This window comes from Chiloscyllium plagiosum, chromosome 13 (assembly GCF_004010195.1).
Source record: "Chiloscyllium plagiosum isolate BGI_BamShark_2017 chromosome 13, ASM401019v2, whole genome shotgun sequence".
Classification (NCBI taxonomy): Eukaryota; Metazoa; Chordata; class Chondrichthyes; order Orectolobiformes; family Hemiscylliidae; genus Chiloscyllium; species Chiloscyllium plagiosum.
The window spans coordinates 25,026,311-25,047,650 of NC_057722.1; the positions used below are offsets into that span (position 1 = coordinate 25,026,311).

Consider the following 21,340-nt stretch of genomic DNA (forward strand, 5'->3'; position numbering starts at 1 on the left):
TTCTCTCTGAAAAAGAACCTTTCCAACATTTTCAACCTCTGGCCTCTCTCAGATGAGATTACTAAAAAAGCACCATTTTATTCCGTACATTAATGTCCACAGGGAACAAAGCTAAGACGACAAAAATTAATTTAACTTGGTATTAAGCACTGAGATGAATTCATAAATTCATAGTGAAAATTATAATGAATGGGAATGATACTAAACCCTTCTCCAAAGTTGAAAGACTGCATTACTTTTCAATTATATGGCAATTTAACCACAGATCTTTTTTAAAACACAAGCATTTCTATGATCTTATATAACATTCTGACTGAAATCCTGGAAATGTATTACGTACTTGTTAAGTCATATCACTGAGAAAATAATGAGATGGAACCTTTATGAGTGGAGATGATCTTTGGCCCATGCACTCTGAACATATATTGCAATTGCAAAAGTAATCATATTTCTGACATAAATAGCCTATATTTTGCCTTTTATATTAAAAAAATTCATGCCGTATTTGAGCCCCTTCATTATTGTTTACCTATGGTGACATGGGTACTAAGAGCTCTACACTAGAACGCATTAACAAAACCAATCTTCCTTTTTAGTAAGTTCTGTAAATAGTGTACAAGGGAAATACAGGCAGAACTTTAGCTGTTACGAAAAGCTTAGAGTTAACTCTTAGTTTATCTATGTTGTCACACAGAATGTATCTTCTACAGAAATGCTAGGGGTTTTGCTTCCAAAGAACTATTGTTTATATTAATCTATACAGTGTTTCAAATCAGGAAGCAACTGAACACTGCTTACTGACCCTTAACAAACTGAAGGCAGTAACCAATTCAGGTTCAGTTACAATGAATATCTCCACATGAGATTGATCTAGACAGTACCATTATATTCAAACTTTGGGAACGGTAACTAATAGAAAAGTTAACACGATGAGAGCCTCCATTCTTTTTAATATTTGAAAAACGAGACCATGATGAGATTATCTTAATAAGTAATAATCTCATGAGCAGTTAAGGGCTAGTCTAATTGTGGGTCACTGCTCACATCACTCCACAATTGTTCTAAATCACAGCATCTTAGAACATTGGCTCTCAAAATTTACAGGTTTTCTCCAACCTAACTTCACTTTAAGATCAGCAAAAATAACCAATAATACACCAGTGCTTGGAAATAATATGCCACAGTTTTCCCTGCAGATTTTCGGAAATGGCCCAATTATCAATGTGCAAAGTGTCTGGCATCAAACAAAGCACACAGAGATGCTGTGCCTCCTACCTGCTAGCCCACTGTTAATTGGTGCTCATCAACTGACTCAGCAATTCTGAGTATAACATAACTGCCATCCAGGAGTATCTGCTAGGATTGCAGCCTTTTACAACTTTGAATCAATATCTATTTTAGATACTAAGCTTAAACTAAAATTCACCGCATGTAGCACACATATAGACCAAGAAACCAGTTCCCTATGGATGAACTGGAACGAATGTTCACAAAATGTGTCTGTAAATGTTTTAACTATATTTAAATCATAATAGATCATACCATTCTATGCAGATAGGTACTATTATTCTAGCAATCTACAGTTGTATTTAGTTTTACTTTTAATTTGTGCTTGTGAAAGATGTTTTTAACTCAAAAATGCTTGTAAAAGAGACCAACTAGCTTCCCATTATAACTTCATATCTAAAGTTCACTATCTTGTCAACTTTTGAATCATTGGAAATTTTACTGATATGAGAGCCAGCACATAGAAATTTGTGCATGTGTTCATATATTCATGTATTTCCTCTATTATACCACTGTAGAACAGTGCAACATAACTTTACCGCCCTGAACACACTGTTGTTTGAAATTGAAAAAATATGGAGCCACAGTATGTCTTCAACATATCGCATAAAACTGAATGAGAGTAAAGATTATATAAAATTAAAGGCACTCGTTTCTATTGATCTGTGAGATACTTTATGGCTAACAACAGAGATTTAGCTCTACTATTGTAAATAATCATTTTGTTGTAATTCCAGATGTATCTCCAAATTTATTTAAATAGTAAGAAAGACTGGAATTGTTTCATTTTAAATAGAACTTCACTGTATCAAATTCACTTTCTGCAGGTTTCACCACAGAGGTCTTAATGCTACATCCGCACTGAATGCTAGAAGGTAAAGCAGCAAAAGCTGAAATGGTATAAGCATTACATTTTAACATTTGACTTAATTATATTCAAACCTGCATTATAACAAGAGGAAACACCTGAAAACTGAACTATGCAGTTCTTGCAATGAGTATTATAACTTGTTCCTAATGTACAATCGACCTAAAACTGTTGTAAGCCTGATAACACCAAAGCTGAAGTATACAGTTTCTCTTTTCCTGGGCAATATTTTCAACTGGTCCTACAGCTGGCTTAAAGTAAATAAGCAAACAAACTTGAAAACATCACAAACTGCTCCCAGCGCATGAACTTTAATATTGTCGTCATGGTTCACAAAATTGATCATCTATGCAAACTTTTTCCAGCTGCTACTGGCTAGGTCAATAACCAGAAAAAAAAAGTCCACTTTCAAATTATGTAAGTCAAACAAAGATTACCATATGAAACTTAAAGAATCTTAGTCAGTACAACAAATACAACCTTAAAGTGCAGTTGACTGTCACAGATCTATTATCACTGGACCCCATATATAATTCTCGTCATCTCTGACAGAACAGTAAAATACTTTGATGTTAACACCACCTTGGGTATATTTACTATAGACTCACATGCATACAGTTCTTTACACGTCTGTGATTTTATCAACTTTTAAGTCTTTGTGGATTTTTTTAAGTACCTGATGCCACATTATTTTGTCTCCAATTTGTAACAGAACTTCTAAGGGCTTGAGACCTGTGTAAATCTAAAGAATGAAATGGAATTTGCTCTGTGACTTCAAATTTAGAATTTATGAATCTGATGGTGTACCAGTGCATCAAATTGTGTTACTAGAAAATTAAAGGATTTTCCATTTTCTTATCAGTGACATTTAAATATTTTGTTGTCTTCTGCTCATATGGTCTCAATCTTCAACTTTCATAACATTTTCATATTTAGAAATCACAACGAATAATGATGATATAACATAGCAGGAAAAGGGTTTTTTTAAGCATTGTATTATTTTACATTTCTAATATATCCATTATGGTTGTTACATAGCTTGGATGTGTACCTGTTTGGAATAAGTCAAAATACATCTATACAAATAAAAGGGATATGTGTCAACCCTACAACAAATAAAGCTAAAGAGAAAGGTAGTTAGCATGAAATATAAATCATTGTAGACAATCATTTCCAGTTCATCATGAAATAGAATGACAAAGTAAAAATTTGAAAACTAATGTTCATACTCAATAATCTTAAAAAAAGTATATTACACATTAGATTTTATTTTCCATCCTTTATAGTTGCGAAATACATTTTTAATTTAAATAGCTAATTAATCATTAGTTTTGTCTTCTGCATCATAGGGTTTTTATTTAGTATAAAACAAATTGTCTGATTACTAAATATAGTGTATTGATAAATAACTAAAACAGATATCGATGTTTGAACAAATTAGATTTTAGTTATCATGATAGGCTGAAATAATACAAGTTTTTGGCCAAAATAGAGAGACAGTCTTGGAATACAAGATTGCTACCCTAATCACTATATCATGCATGAAAGAAGGAAGGATATGGTCACGGATCGACTTCTAGATGTTAATACAGATGATAGCAGAAGGTAATGTGCTCATGCAATGAAAATGAGAGAGATTCTGTATGTTGTACGGGAGCTTTTCTACACCAGTTATATTCAACATGGAGACACTAAGAACTAAACACCACTTAAAACATAACATAAGATACTCGATGTCAAAATTAAGGTGAATCGTAATACAGAGACTGTAGCCATTGGGAAAAGAAACAAGAGATTAGGGGAATATTGACTTTTAAGTTGGACTGGTAGGTCTATGCCTCAAGGCTCTGCAATAGAATCTCTCTGTTTTCCATTTATATAAATGAGTTGGAAAAAGGAGAAATAATATTAAAGTTTGTTATTTACATTAACGTAACAGCGTGGCAAATTGTGAGGAAAATACAGGAGAATAAATGCAAATTAGCAAACTGGCCAGAGAAACAGCAGATCCATTTCAATGCAATGTAATCTTCAACAATACACTTAGGGAACAGTATAGTGGAAGGAAGTGTATTTAAAATGACATTTTCAACATAGAGGAAGAACAGAAAAATACATGAGTGCTGATATTTAAAGACAGTAATGCAAACATAAACAAATTATAAAAAAGGCTAATGATCTTCTAGGTTTATATGTAGGAGCAGTTAACATAAAAGCACAAAATTATATTGAATTATCACAAAATTTAATTTAACCATAGTTGGTATACTGCTTTCATTTATGGGGACCCCAGTATATAGGAAGACTATAAGAGCAATGGAAAGGTTAAAGCAATAATTTATAAAAAGTAGACCAGGAATGAGAAACTATATTTATGGGGACAGATACCAAGAGTAAAGATCTATTTTCACTAGAATAGTGAACTTCCAAGGGAATTCATTCAAGGTTTTCAAAATAATGAACTGTTTGAAAAAGGTCAACAATGACTTACTAACTGACAGTTTTAACTAGCTGGTTAATTCATAAATGAGTACAGGCTGGATGCTTCCTTGAAGCATGAAGACAGAAGTTAAAAGTACTATTTTTTCACAAAGAGTGTTAATAGAACATGGAACACTTTATCACACACTATCAGGCAGAGACAGTGGATAGAATTTTCCCATTTTCAAGTTAAAGTGTTTAATTGAGTGAAATTCATGGCACATGGGCTGCCATCACTCAAAGTGACTTTTTTCACCTAATCTTCCACTCTTCACCTCATTAGTTATACAGCTAGGCTATTGGGTGGCTCTTTCAGGGATTTGTGTAGAAACACTTATCGGTTCAGGGATCCTCCAGCTTTCAAGCCTCTGACCCCACAGTTAAAGCCCAACTGCATATCATTTCAGATGCATAAGCCAGGGACTGGTTCTTATACTGCGGCGCTTGACCGTAGACGCCAAACCCACGTTTCAGAGGAAAAGGAGGCCTACTCCCCTACTTCATGGACAGGGATTTGGAGGTGCTGCTGGAGAGGAGGGCAGTCCTCTGACCAGCTGATCACTGCAGAAGGTCACACCATCAACCCTGCCAACCTGGACATAGATTGCAGCCCAAATCAGTGTTGTGAGCATGAAAAGGAACACTTAGTAGTGCAGCAAGCTGACCATGGCAAAAAGTCTAGGATTGACAAGGACATAGATCCCCAAATTCCAGTGCCTGGCTGGACGCAATCTGACAAGTCCTGTAACGGACTTTGCCAGCACCCCGTGACTGACTTTAGTGCCTGTTCACCCTACACTTGCTTGACTTGGTCATACCTCCATTCGCTTGAAGCACATGCCAATGTTTTTTGCCACATAAACTGCTGGCAGGTTTGATGCTCACACAGCATGGAGCCACAGAGCCATACCCTCTAACTGACTGATACATTGACTGTTCAGAGCCGCCCACCGTCACAAGCTGCCTGCCTCCACAGAAACTGGCTGCCTGTAACTGAACATTTGGTAAGAAAAAATGCTAGCCACACAGAACCTGGCAGCCTTTGAGTCAATCCTGAAGTCAGTAATTGGTGCTAAGAAAGCAATGAGAAGTACACAGAGACTGGCAGCCTCCAAGTGAACAGTTATGTTTCTGAGAGATATGAAATGAAAATGGCCCTGCCTGGAAAGGGACCTGGCAGAAGCTCCCATGTTGTAAGTGTCCCTGAGCTCTGAAGTATAATGTTGAAGGGGTGAAGTTGTGTCTGAGTTCGTCCGAGAACAAGCATGATATGGTCAGGTGGGGTTGCCAATTTCAAAAGGTAGAGGAAAATGTTGTTCTGAAGTAGTCATTGATGGCACAAGCTTTTGGAGAATCAGAAATTTGCATCATTGTTTCTCTGTGATGAAGAAGGGAAATGGAAGTGGCACATAAACAAGGCAAGCTGGGATTTGAATGAGATGCAAGTGCATGGAAATAAGGTGATAAACACTCTACAATAAGAATCTGAGTTCACCATTCACGGGCTTGAGGGGAACATCAGGAGCATTTTTCCCAGTGAGAATAGATGTTTCATTCACACTGTATTTTTTCCTTTTTTTTGCCATTATCCATGCCACACCAGGGAGGAAATTTCAACCCAGTATGTCACATTTGATTGAAACAAACCCATACATAATGGGCCAGAGCTCAGTTGTGAGCTAGGAGCCAGTTTGTACTGCTGGCTTGCATTGGCATGGCTCCCTAACTCAACCACAGCTTAGCATTCTATTTCAGGGTGTCTCAACTAGTCAGCAAAATTAGGGTGACTCACTAAATCTGCTAAGAAACTATTTTCTATTGTTAAAGGTATCCACGATAGGTCAGAATGGTTAAATGATATTTTAATTCCTAGGGCATGAAATATTAGGCGATTTTATCTTTCAAACCGGACTCAAAAGTCTCCAAAAGATGGCCAGTAGACCAATAATTCGATCAAACCAGTCTCAAAAGAGAACAAAATATATGTTCTATACTAATATGAATCAATTATGTACCTGAAACCAATCTAAAGAGTATACTCATTAAATTGAAGGTCAGAAGTCATACAACACCAGGTTATAATCCAACAGGTGAAGTGACTAAGGGGCTGCACTCTGAAAGTTTGTGATTTCAAATAAATCTGTTGGCCTATAATCTGGTGCCACGTGATTTCTGACCTTGTCCACCCCAGTCCAACACTGGCACCTCCAAATCATGAAATTGAATGCATTGATCAAACACAAAGACATTGAATATCTCAAATTCTTTAAGTGTTAAACAACATCATAGGATGTAGAATCGATATTAACATGACTTATTTGAAGAAGGACTTTGAATTTGTAAAATGATGAGACCGCCATGTTTTCTGCCCACTTTTGAAAACAGCAAGGACTCTTTATAGATAGAGATCCACCAGAAAAACGTTTCAATGAATTGCAAGTCATCAAAGCAGTCAAGGTAATTACTAGCATTAGTTTCATTGTGGGAGATCCTATCAGAGAGAAGAACTCCTCAGTCTGTTCCAATTTAGACTTCACCTGAGAACAAACCTCCTAAATACCTGACAAGAGACTTCACAGACTGCTGAGAATCTTTCACTTTACAAGACCCACATTTCAACTTTCAAACTTCAACCTTATCTGTGAAGCCAGAGGCCTGACATGAAAGAGTTAAAATAGTTATAACAATAATATTACTTATATCTGTGTATAATCTTTGTGCATGAAAGATGATGTGCGAAATTAGTAAGGGAAATGTTGCACTATTTTCAAGATAAGTATGAGATAAATAAATAACTTTTGTTGTTTTAAACTTGTAAAAGCTTACTGCTTTAAATAATTAATTTGGCATTCACACTCAGAGTAAAGAAACAAATACCTCTTATGGATAAAAATACTTCACTGGCACTAAAGAGAACAGATCATTTCTGTCTGCAACAAAAAGAGATCTAGGAAGTCCACAATCCTGTCTTTCACTCTTACATGGAGTTCCTGCTGCTGAGTCTGAGGAATTGACGTTAGCACATGTTTGACAGGGTTGGAAAGAGCAAGCCTGTCCAACCAAGCAGGTAAGAATGAAAGCAGCCATGGAAATAAGCAGTGCAATTGTGGTCCTTCCAACCTGAAGACAAGGCACTAAGAGAATGCAGGACCTTGGAAGGGTTTGAAAGATGAGTAAAGTAACATTTTTTTTTAGCTGCTAAGCTCCATACTCATATGTTTTTTTCCAACAATCCCTTGCACAGTACTCATCAAATCTAGTGCATCTAGCAGATACACTTTCTTCTTTTCCTAGGCATCCCTTTATATTCTCGTCTGAGCAGCTAACACTCACGTCATGCTCAGCTACTTCTGCCTCACAGTCACACTCCACTAATATTGTTCTTCCCTCCATCTACACAAGCTGTTACTTGGAGGAGAAGGGACCACAAAGCTTGGCGAAAGTCAAAAACTGAGGGTAAGTGTGATCCTCTGGTGGCGACCATCATGGCAGCCAATTTCTCACCTTCTCCATCAGGAAACTGGTTTTGTTCCAGGAAACTGGAGATGCCAGCAATAACCTGCAGTAAGAATCTGGTTTTATGCATTCTGAAACAGATCATGCTTTGCCTTTAGATTCTGTGTTGAAGGTCCTGTTTTCTTGTAGCTGCCTCTGAGCACCCAACCCCACTGCCCTGTGAAATAACGTGCAACTACTTAATGGTCACCTCAATGTGAAAGGTGATAGCAGGTAATTGGTAATCTGAATGATTTGAAGTCCTTGAGAAATGACCTGACTTCCAAGAAATTAAGACACCTGTCAAATGTAAGTAGCACACTTTCAGAAGTACTGTTGATGCAGTAGCCATTCTCCTAAGCACAACTACAGCTAGTAGGTTTTACTGTTTGAAGGCTTCCCAAAATTTCAGTTTCACTTCTTAGCCCTTAGTTCAGGAAACCTATGAGTTGGTCAGTAATGGAAGTTATATTAAGTTAAATTCACAACTGAATGACTCTCTGAACATTGGAATTATTTACTCCACAGTTGCACAGATAATTCTCCCTCACCTCCAACCAGGTTAAACCTATGTTATTCCTGACCCAACATCACTTTTTGGTCTTTACCCATAATACCTATCTTTTATGACTTAAAAGTAATTTGTGTAAATATTTTGAAAGGATAGAATAAAACAGAAGGATAATGGACTTGGAACAGTGAGAGCTAGTTGAAGAGGGCAAACTGGCAGAACATGATGGAACAAATGGCCTCTTTCTGTGTTGAAATTTCTATAAAAATCAAATATCTTGTTTGAAGTCACCACACTCTGCAACAATTGCTCTGACACATTTTCCAACATTTAAAGCTTATATTGGACATCATCAACAAACCTGCCTTGAATGACTTCAACTCCGTGGAAAATGTAATCAACAACTACACAACTTGCCTCCAAATGTTAAAATTAATCATGACTATGATGTGCCTATCAGATCTGTGTCATTCAACTGGCCAATGATAAGTGGCTCAGTAACAATTCAATACTATAACAAAATGATTGTAGGTTTAAATGAAAAGACGAATTTGGACATCCTCCAGAGACATGTTAATTATTTTAAGAATATTATAATATCACACCAATACTTTCTAACAGGTGCAGAACATTTTAATTTTATTCAAACAACTTAAATTTCTAATCATTGGAAGATTTTATTCACTGACATTTTATTTTCTTCATTGAAATGTTTGGTGGAGTTAAATAATTAAAAGGTATTATAAAATCTCATTTTTCAGCAAGGTTGCAAGGTATTTGTTTTTTTGGTGGATTGGAAATATCTAGTGCAGACTTGAGAACGGATTTTATTGCTTATAAATTGAAATGATTACTTAGTAGTCAGTGACAATTTTTTATCTTTGAAAAACAGGAAACTAGATAAGGCAACAGCTATATCAATGTTGCTCTTGGCTTTAACAACCTAGGTAATAAGTAAACCTATAACAAAGCAGCATATGACTTTAATTTAGCAAGTTGCATGCCTTTTTAAAAAACTATTAACATTATTTGGGAAGAAACAAATTAACTTTATTTTGAATCAATGATCATTTTTTAAATCCAGGCAGCAAATATGTTACAATTGCAAAATAAAATTTTGCCCTTAAACTATGCTGGAATATACTGATACATGGCTACTTTATGCAATCCTCTGAAACATACCAGCTGCTATTTTAGCACAGTCACTAACTCAGTTAAAATGCATGGATTAAAAGAGCAAGGAAAGAAATATCACACAACCTCTGTGATTGGAAATGCATAGCTTGCAATGTACTGGTATTCAACAGATCCAAAAAGTTGATTTTCAATAACAAATATATTAGTTTTTTTCCGTATAAATAGAGTAAAAATAGAAAATTCTCACTCATTTTCTCCAAGCTAAGTTAGATTCCCTTGCATTTACATTTGAAAACTAGAAAATTCAAATCGTTCAATTGTAAATAAGTTGGCATTGATCTGAATAGGCAGGCATGAGAGATAGATGTACCTATTATAAACTTAGTTAAAGGAAAAAAATAAAGGAAATTTTTGGTTCTTGCCCTTGAAAACACATAAAGCATTTCTTATGCAATGTTCACTTGGCTTAATTCATTTAAAAATAACATCTTATGTTTGGTTGATAGCTTGGAACAAAAATATTTAGTACTTATAAAATATTATGAATCAGAGAATTTGTCAGAAGTAATGAAGAGTGTGAAATTGATCTTTGGTGATAATTCTCAATCACCTGTTTTGCAATCTCAGTACATTTTACATGTTGCCTGATTATCTTTTCTATTGAAGCCAATTTCATAACTTTTTTATATGTTGGCAATTATAAATCTACAATAAGAATCAATATTAAACAAAGTAAATTAAAAACGTTTATTTGAGAAATTGTACTCTAATTTGCAAAGTGTTGAGAATTAAATAATCACTATTATTTAATTCTAACGAAATGCTATTTTTCTACTGTTAATATTTTGCATGTTGGTGAATTACAGAAAAGATTTTGAAGTTTGGGAGATTGAGGTACGTTTTTATATTTAGATATGGCATCCAGATATATAGCTAAGTAAGGCTTACAATCTTCACATAATTCATTTCTAGTGATGCCAATTTTACAATATTCAGGGTTGAGACTGAGCAGCAGTTTAATAGTGACAGAGAAACAAAGGGCTGTTAGCATAAAATTTGTGAAATCAAGTTCTAATTTGAAGTAAATGAAACAGTATTGCAATGCCCACACAGATTCTGTGAGGAAGTGTTGAATTAAATTGCTCCTGACATCATTAAAATCTCAGCCGTTAAGAGTAATTTGATGTGAATAAACAGTAAAATATCTCACAGCTAGGTAGCATATAAAAAGTCCTTGGAACTGGTCGAGTCAGTGAAAAAATGCTCCCTTTAATACCAAAGCCCATCTGTGAAAACCACGGACCATGTTAAGTGAATCAAATTTTCTGATGGACGATTATATTTCATTTCTCTTTTCTCTGAACCAGAAAACTGCACCGCATTAAAAAATATATTTTATTCACAGATTAATAATCGATCTACTTTCACTGGGGTGCATCATCTCAAGAATCAAATTGCTAGCAAAAGCTATACTGTATTTCATTATTTTCAGGCTAAATAAGATCTTTCTCATACATAATATATTTTCTTGCAGCGAATTAACATTCTTGTTTCAAACTCGACTGACAGTTTTTAGATTCAGAAATGTATTACACAGGAGCTGATGACATACTCCTTTCTGACCCTTACACATTTGCTTTCTGTCATTTACAGAACATGCTGTCAGTGGAATCCTGATAAATGCTCTTGAAGATGTCACAGCAAAGCTCGGCCTTAATGCGAAACACATGCGGGTCAGTAACCCTCCATTCATCATCAAGAAGAGGGTCAAGCTACTGCTAGATCATTGATGGTCAAAAGCAATTAACCCTTTCATTTACTATTTCTGACAGGAGTGTGTTTCTCCATCACCCTGGATTAATCACCAACACTGATGGTTTCATATTTTTATTGCTTTACAAGCTGCTAATGCCAGGGTAAACTTTGACAGGTCAAAATCATAAAGAAAAATATAACAATTTATTTCTAAAGCTGCATTTTCCATAAGTGTGAGGATCTCCCCACTTCAAGGAACTGTAATATCTTCCAATACTTTGACTTTTATCTTGCTTTGCTTACCTTATATAATCTCACTACTTCCACCAAAGTCAATGGAATATAAAACCAGACAGCATACAAAACAGGCAACAGATCCAAACTGGTCCATTTGTTGTTTCTGGAGGTGGGTTAAAAATATCCCAAGAGAGTCTTTACTTTCTGTGGGTGTCCTTATGGACTAGTCATCAATGTGGCACTGTATCAAAAGCTTTGCTGCAAGCTGATTAAACAACATCCACTGTGTTCCTCCATCCACAGAATTTGTTATCTCCTCAAAGAACTCAAACAGATTTGTCAGGCATGATCTCCCACTTATAAAGCCTTTCTGGTTCCCTCTTATAATGCTGCTTTCTGTCTGGGTTCCTTCAAGACACTATCAATTGCTTGCTTTGTCATTCTTTCTTCGTTATTTTTTAATGGATCGTGTGATTACAACCAAGATATTTTTGGAATTAATTTTTTTGTGGTCTGTTGAAAGTCTCAGCCAGGGTCTCTGGTGTACACATTTCCTCTTTTCATAGCTTTTCCAGATAACTCTAGTGACTAATCCAAGGGTCAATTTTGTTTTCCTTTGCTGTACCTGACTTCCACAAAATTAACAGTGATCTTTGCATGATTTCTGTACTGAAAGGGGATCAGACCTTGTTTTGAATAAGTTCAAAGCCACTTTCTCAGACTTTTAAACTCAACCCTCCAGAAATGCATTTCAAGATTTCTATTTAAGACTGCCGCATACTTTTCTGATGGCTTCAGTTAGTTAGCTATGTGTACCTCCAAAACAATTGTTAAATGTTTTATGTTGATTACTCTCTTTTACCTTGTCAGGTAAGTTTAATGTCCCCTCCTTTGGATAAGATTATTGAGCTGCAATATATGCCACTGATTCTCTGGTCAGTGCTCCCTTTCAGAGTGTGTCAATGAATTTAGCCTCCTGGTTCCACTGCTTATTTTACATCCTCAGTCTGACCATTTATGTTACCCATCAGATTAAATGACACATCCACTTGCCAAGAATTCTGCAGAATCAAATAAAATAAATTACCATTTGTGTGACTTACTTATATTTTCTGAAAAAATTTGATTATCTATATTGCGTTACTGATGTTATATATAAATTCTTTAATCTTTTGCAGTTGCCATTACAGTAATGCTTTTGGAGGCGCAGAGGAAACATTAAGAAATTCAGAAACATGCAAAAAATTGAAAAATGGGACAAATTTTCAAAAGTTTGCAATTTGCTCATTACTAGTGCAAATTCAGTCTGTGCTACATTTTGCTTCTGACAGACATTTTATTTTAAAACATCATTGGATCTCTTCCTTATTCACTGACACATGGTCAAATGATACACAAGTTACAGCAAATTCCATAAAATGACCATTTACATTTCAATTAATTAATCACTCAAACAGCAGGGGAAAAAAAAATTGGATTTGTCCGTTGCCTGGGAAAGTCTATTTGGTCAATAATATCAGAACTCTATATTGAACCTGGAATTAAAATGTACAAAACAAGTTCTGAATAAGTCAGGAAAGGATAAATTCAATAACTCTGCAAAAACAGAGTTTAAGTTTTATTTTTCCTACCTGTTGAGAAAATTTCTGTTTGATTTCAGACCATAAGTAGTCAAAAACTTAATTTATACCTCCTCCTGCTTAACCATTGGAAGCTTCAAGCTGCCATCATTTTTTTATATTTAAAGAACATTGCTTTCATGTTACTGATTGACAGCCAGAATAAAATAGACAAAGTTATTATCTGAAATGTTTCAGAATTAACAATTGTTTAACAGCAGAATCAAAAATTATAGAGCTAAATTTATGTTTCAAAACACGGTGGCACAAAGGATCCATAGGATTTTTCAATACTTGCTGCACCTTCAGGAGATGTACTAGTTAAAAAAAAGAGACCAATTGAAAAATCTTTAAGATTGGGTTTATTCGTCTCCGAAAAGTCAATTATAAGGGCCTTTTACATTACAGTAAGGATATGCATCAGATGTAGTTTAATTGCCAGTCAGTCTCCTATGATGCTAGTCAATGTAGTCTCCAGTATGGTTTTAATACTTAGTTGATAAGGTGGAGTTGTATTTAAATTATCATATTGAAAGTGGTAGTCTGAGATATTCCCAATGCAGGTATTTTTAATCTACATGTTCAGGTGCATTTCTGTAGCTGGTGGAGGGGTAGACAAGGTAGATATTCTCTGTAGCCTAAATAGGCACATTCTGAGCCCAATTAGAAGGCAGTTGCTGAAGATTGGCAACTCCTATTGTGGGGATAAAGCAGGATATCTGGTCAAAAGAAATAGTAGTAAATGATTGGTTTTCTTTCACTCCAAATTATATTTTGGATGGATAGAATTTAGATGTAAGAATTTTAGTATTATTACATGTTAACTATTTTCAGAGAGACACTACTGAGATTTTCCATGCTGTATTTTGTTTGTAAGTATATTCTGGATAATTTGTAATTGGTTCACTACAAAAGCAAATATATAGTCTTCTTCTACCAAGTATTGTAATTTGGGTATCATGTGTTGTAATATTTTTGTCACAATAAGTTGAATATATGCATTCTTTCAAAAAACAGATCAGAAGGCAACAGACCATCAACAACAAACTCCAGGGACTCTAAGACTGGGAAGTCATTGAGAGTCTTAACCTTTCACACATAAAAACTGCTTTCACATGACACTCAATAAGGCTGTCTTTGGAAGCTACACAAAAAGTATGTTAGTCAGGGATGAAGTACAAAGAAGTTATTTTACTTTGTCTTTTTATATTGAGAGTCGTAAGCTGTGTGTTAAAACAGAAGTAATGATTTTAGAGATCATTATAAGTGTATAGTAACATATATTTTAACCAGTTTTTAAAATATTTTAAAAAGGCCCAAAATAAAGATATTACCATAACTTTATATTTCAGATGATCCAGATAAATTGTTCCAGCTTTGGTCTTGTGGTTTATGACATGATCGAAATGCCTTGATACTGTGCGTGCTTTGTAACTCATGCCTATGTATCCATGATTCTCTGTGTATCACATGGAGTTGAACTAGATCTTATTACCTATAATATCACTGCTTAGAAGTGAAAGGGCACTTAGTTCCCACACCAATATGGACATAAATTCTAGATTCCTTCATGGTTTCAAAACAGTAAAAGACATTTAATCCATACAGTAATAAAACTAAACATGATGGATTACATACCAGAAGAGGATTCTGATCAAAGGCTTATGCGATATTACTACAGTGTATATATTTTAACAACTCCTATATTACTATCAATGAGGAAATGCAGTTTGTGGAAAGTTACCCAAAAGTAAAAGACTCACTTTGAAAAGTAGATGTATTTCAACATCTTGTGAAAAGACATTTGTTCAAAAAACTGAAATATTGGGATTTGTTGAAAGTATCAAATAACTGAGTAGAAAACATTAAACAATTTAGTGATCTGAAATAAGCATACATGGTTTTTGACAAAATCTCTTCAACAGTACTGTTCAACAGTTTCTACAAATTACGTTCCAAGAAAGCATAATTTGGGGGAGAAAAGAAATGACTAGCATATGCAAATAGAAGATTAAAAGTGAAGGATAAGGCCTACTGCAATTACACATTTTATGTACAATATATGTCCCATGAGTCAGTGATGACACAACAATCCCAGTTCAACTCATCCTTCCTGTGTTCTGAAGCTCAGGGTCATAAAAACAAAGGTTCTCCTTCAGAGGCTATACAGATGAAAGTAGATCAGAGAGTTCCAGCCTGTCACCTTTAAGCAGACACCGGCTGATAACATCTACAGATGTGGAACTGCAAATTAATTCTTTATTTATTTATTCTCCAAATAAGAGTGCACTAACCTTTATTGACTTTGACACAGATGCTGTGATGAGTGGTGAATAAAATGTCAGAGAAAAATATGCTTCAAGTGCCTGGATCTTGAATGCAAGACAACAAGCCAAAAAGCCTTCTTTCATTTTATGCTCTTCAACATTCTTATCAGTAAGAACCGAAAAAGCAGCTTGTTTGCAGGAGTGTTTCTTTTAACCAATTCACTGGCGATATCTGTGATTACGTGGAGCTCTTTTGAATGAAGATGACTTTGTTTCACAAGACTTGTGGAATTACCAGAATCATATTGCTATTATTGATATGGAGACCTAGAAACTCTCGAAAATTTGAAATTTATATCTTTTTCTACTGTGTTATATGATTCAATATCCCTACCACACCAGACTTTGGCCTTGCCATGTTACTTGTATGCTGGATTCTTGATCTCAGTTATGTGTATCTCATCCTGCAATTCCCAAAAAATCTAAACCTATGGGGGAGCTAAACAAGGCACAACATGTGAAAGAAACAGTAAAGAATAGCTGTTAGGACTGGACTATCTCAAGCCTTTTCAATCAATTTTGTGCATTTTCTCAAAGGAGCTGAAGCACCAAAGTGGTTATTAGCTACCGTTATAGTCTTGGCCAGAACACATCTGGAGGACTGTATTCATTTCTGTCCATAATCTCAAAAAGGGTATATCAGCTATGGAAAGGGTGCAATGTAAATTTTACAGAGTTATAGTAAAGGGCTTACTTATGAGTACATGCTGCATAAACTTGGTTTATATCTCTTTTAGTATGGAAAATGTGGGATGGAGATGTGTTGTAATCTAATTGAGGTATGAAATATGATTAAAGACTTTGATAGGGCAGATAAAACAATAATATTTTATTCTTGTTGGGGAAACCAGAATAAGAGGACATGCACTTAATATCAGTTAGATCTTTGCTCGGTATGATTATCAGGGAATATAAGACAAAGATGAATAAATAAGGAGAAATGTGGCATATCAGCCATGGTTTAATTGAATGACAGAAATGATTGAGAGTCTGAATAGCCCACTGCTAGACCTATATTTTAGTTATATATAACTTGTGGGCCTAGTTTTAACCCATTCAAAACCAACAAACATGTAGAGAGTTAAGACTCGCCGGTGCAATGTACCTCCATTTCAATGATACATTTATCATACTCAGAAGATACAACATTCATGACAATAAAACTAACAATGAACAGCATTTTGAGTATTTTACATACAAGACAAAATTTCTCATTCCATTCCAAAAGCTGCTATATCCTTAATCAATTTCTTGTGGAAAAGGAAAATAGGGTGTCAATTAATTGTGTGCTCAATGTGCACAGAAACCAAGAAGGTTCCTATTTGCCCAAAGGGGAAATTTGCTTATTCCATCTTTATAGTTTTACAATACTCTGAACTGTTGGATCTGTGAGTTATCAGTATGCTGCAGAAAGCAGAAACAACATTTCACGATGCGACTGCACATTAAATAAAGAATAAAAAGCCACAGATGCAAGGAGTCATTTTGGCCACCCTTTGTGCCATTAGAATCTAATTTTCTGCCTATTAAAATGTCCCTTACTGTTCAGGCAGTAGCAGTAGCCAATGATTGGTGTGTAATTGACTATAATTGTCTTTTCACTTTTCATTTATATCATTCTGTGCTTCCTTCTGTTCTTCAATTTATAGCAAGATTTTCAAGAAAATCATACCTTTAACACTCCATATCGTCACTTTGAAATGACTCACTTTTAATTATAGGTTCCAGTCCCTTGTGACCAATATTAAAAATTAACTGGTGTACATATCAGATGACACCTGTGTCCAACTTATGCTAACAAATGGAGACAGTATATTTTAATAAAATAATAATGTCAACTTTCCACCAGCTGGTCATACATTTAAAAACTTTAAGGCTCTCCCAATGCTATCTGCAATTATTCTATCTGAGGATAATTTACTGTTCCTCTGATAGCAATGTGAATCTTCTGCAGGGTAGTAACATTATGATATTAATATATTAAAATTGCTTAACAAAGCATTGAAAGATAAAGCATACATTTTAATCAAAGGGCAAGTTGATGCTGACAGTTCCCATTAATGCACCTAATATCATTTCCTGAACCACTTTCAGCAAATAAAGTGGCTAATAATCATATGGATTCACTTCAATCACACATCGAAAGAGCTTGTTATAGTAACACATCACTTCGTTTTGAGGTACTTCTCTCTTTTAAAATTCCCCTTTGAAATTCTTTGTTCAGTTTGTAGATTTACAATACATGAAGTGATATAACTGAATCATATTTTAAACACAATATGCTGCATTTCATTGATATCAGTAAGTGCCTAGATTATAATGCAGACAATATGATAAAATATACCTATTAGGCATGATAGCAGAAAAAAATTAAAACATGCATTAAACTAGCTTTAAAAAAAAGCATAAATTAGTGAATTGAAAGATAATGAACATTTATAAATTAGGTTGTTACAGTAACTTTAAAATTTTCATTGAATTTCACATTGGAAATGGTTTCAGCTTCATTTCAAATGTGTCTTTGTAAATATTGTCAATAATTTTTGCTTCATTTTCTCTATAACTTTTCACTTTGTGATCTTATTTTATTTTCCAATACTCTTAAAAGATGATAGATGCAGAAAATGTTTGTCGTATGAAGCGTTGGGAAAATTAAGTGTCTGAAAGATTAGTTTGAACAAAGAATAACTACAAACCAGCAGTCACATGAGCTGCACAGACAGATTTTTGTAATGATTTAAGTCCAGAAATGCTTCTTTAGTTTTGCCTTGGGTAGTAAACTATTTGGTTCACAGATACAGTAGACACCCTGTTTTGAATCACAAAACTGACCTGAGGTGAGAGGCCGTTGCTAACCGTTGGATTCATGGGATTGGCAGACCCTGCAGGAGACACAAAGCTGTCTGTGTACCCTGAAAATCCATGCCTGCTGGTGGATAAGCAATAAGCAGAACTGCTGTCTGGAGTCGAAGGGAGGCTGCTCTGGTGAACTGATGTTGGAGGCAGAGGCTGTGGCCTGTGAACTGTGTTGCTTGGATCTGAGATTGCTGAAAGCACAATAACATTTATTGTATCATTAGTGCTGCATCTTTTTCGTTTCTTAAGGAATGACTAAACTAGGTCCAAAGGTGATATCTCATGTCACTGTTAAGAGTTAAATTATTTTTGACAATTTTTCACATTCATCAATGCTTTTATTTTATACTTCAAAATATTACAGTTTAATATTGCAAGGTCTTCAGAAAAAAAAGGGACTTGTTTGTAAATGCAGGCTGAAGTTATGTAAATTACGTCAAAATGTACCATTTTGTCTCGAGCATGTGTCGTATGGTGAACATAATGATTCAGAGGCAAATTATCTTGGGTCATAATGTTGACACAGTGCATCACCAGACAGGAACACATGTCAGAGAATCAGGTACAGATTAATGTACCTGATTAGGAGCCTTCCAACTTTCTAGTGATTGACTTTAACATGTGAGAAACTGAAGTAATATGCATTGGACACGCTGGCCTGGATTTTCTCTGAGCACATTACATTGTGATTTTGGGACCATATGTAGCTAGGCAGCAGGACAGCAGCAGCAATCGTCCGGTGCCAGAGAGAGAGAGATCACCGTTGTCAAGAATATTTTGAGGAGTCCTCACTGGAGTGGGCTCTTTCTTTCTTTCACTGTCAGGGCCAGGTACTAGGTCTCAATGATGAGAGGGGTCTTCTCAATGGGTCACCGAGGTGGTCTGCACTGTTGACAGGCTCCTCCGGGGTCATGGAACCACTGGCTCTGATTTCCATATCCCCACTCTCCCCAGATCCTGCAAGGAGACTGCCTCTCTGCAACTCCCCACGTAATGTGGCCCCTTCACCTCTGGAAAATTTCAGGTGGCCCCTTAGGACACTGATTATTTACATTCACTAGATAGCTCCAGTAAGTGGTGAGCTACTCTGCCTCTGGTTCCACCATAGGTAATACAGCCTGGCAGTGGGGAACCATCACATTTTGGCCCCTTAATATTTTAACAAGCCCCCTATCTAATCGCCTACCATTCTTTTCCATTCCCAAATCTACAATTCATCTTTCATCAAGCAACGATCTATATTGTAAGCCTAATGATCTGTATTGTAAAATACAAATCCTGCATATTTTTATGCTTTTTCTTCCTTTTTTGAGCAAACTGATTGCCAAATGCTTTTTCGGAAAGACGTGGCCTTTAAAAAGACAATTTCATTCTATTTTTTGTTACAATAGCAATTGCATTTCATGTCAACACCAATTAAAGTTATGTAAAAAGTAGCCTGAGTGTGATTAACATGAGAAAAGCTGGATAGTTTTGAGTTCTATACAGTACTGCTGGATGGAATACACCATACTGTATAAATGGTATTGAGCACAATAAACATATAGTTAAATGTTGTATTTTCACACAACTAAATATGTAGCTAGTGACAGAATAACATTGAACTTCACTTGCATTGAGAAATGTACAACTTGCTTGTTATCCCCAGGTCATTTTGTACTTGCATAAAGAGTGGAGGTATAGGAAAGTTTCAAAAAGCAAGATTTTTGACTATTCAAAACCTATTCCCTTACATAGAGATTAAATCAAGCCTACATTCCATGCTTACTTGGAAATTTTGTAAATTTGGAGGACAATTTTGCTATTTTCCACCATGGTGCATTCTTGAGTAGTTTAATATCCATTCCTTTAACATAGTGATGGTCAATCTTTTTGCATAGTGTAGATGGAAATTGTGAGAAACTTGCAGTGTTTCTTTTCCCGATGTGGAAAGGTGGGGGAGAAGTTTCAGAAAGATAGAGGTTGCTGCAATTGTTTGAATTAGTCACTGCTCCTCCAATCACAGGCTGGATTCTGCTCCCCCTTCCCCCACCCCACCACCCCATGTTTTCAGCTAATAGGTTCCCCTCCTGCAGCAGCACACGTAAGAGTGAAAGGGATGTGAGCATAAGAGGTATAGTTAGTAAGTTTGCTGATGACAGCAAAATTGGAGGTGTAGTAGGCAGCGAAGAAGGTTACCTCAGATCACAATAGGATCTTGATCAGATGGGTCAATGGACTGAGAATTGGCAGGTGGTGTTTAATTTAAATAAATGTGAGGTGCTGCATTTTGGGAAAGTAAATCTTAGCAGATCTTATACACTTAATGGTAAGGTCCGAGGGAGTGTTGCTGAGCAAAGAAACCTTGGAGTGGAGGTTCATAGCTCCTTGAAAGTGGAGTCACAGGTAGATAGGATAGTGAAGAAGGCGTTTGGTATGCTTTCCTTTACTGGTCAGAGTATTGAGTACAGGAATTTGGAGGTCATGTTGCGGCTGTACAGGACATTGGTTAGGTCACTGTTAGAATATTGCATGCAATTCTGATCTTCCTTTCGGAAAGATGTTGTGAAACTTGAAAGTGTTCAGAAAAGATTTACAAGGATATTGCCAGAGTTGGAGGATTTGAGCTACAGAGAGAAGTTGAATAGGCTAGGGCTGTTTTCCCTGGAGCGTCAGAGGCTGAGGGGTAACCTTATAGAGGTTTACAAAATCATGAGGGGCATGAATGTGAGGTACTGCATTTTGGGAAAGTAAATCTTAGCAGAACTTATACACTTATACACTTATA

General features: G+C 35.6%; 1 protein-coding gene across 3 annotated transcripts in view; it reads right to left on the reverse strand.

The window, feature by feature from the left end:
• The window catches only part of pax3b (paired box 3b), an 87,619-nt gene that overhangs the window by 7,681 nt on the left and 58,598 nt on the right, over window positions 1–21,340 (reverse strand). For all 3 annotated transcript variants that reach the window (XM_043702050.1, XM_043702048.1, XM_043702049.1), the window contains exon 7: window positions 18,550–18,764. In XM_043702050.1, coding sequence (XP_043557985.1) covers window positions 18,550–18,764 — 215 coding nt within the window. The remainder of the gene's footprint in view (window positions 1–18,549; window positions 18,765–21,340) is intronic.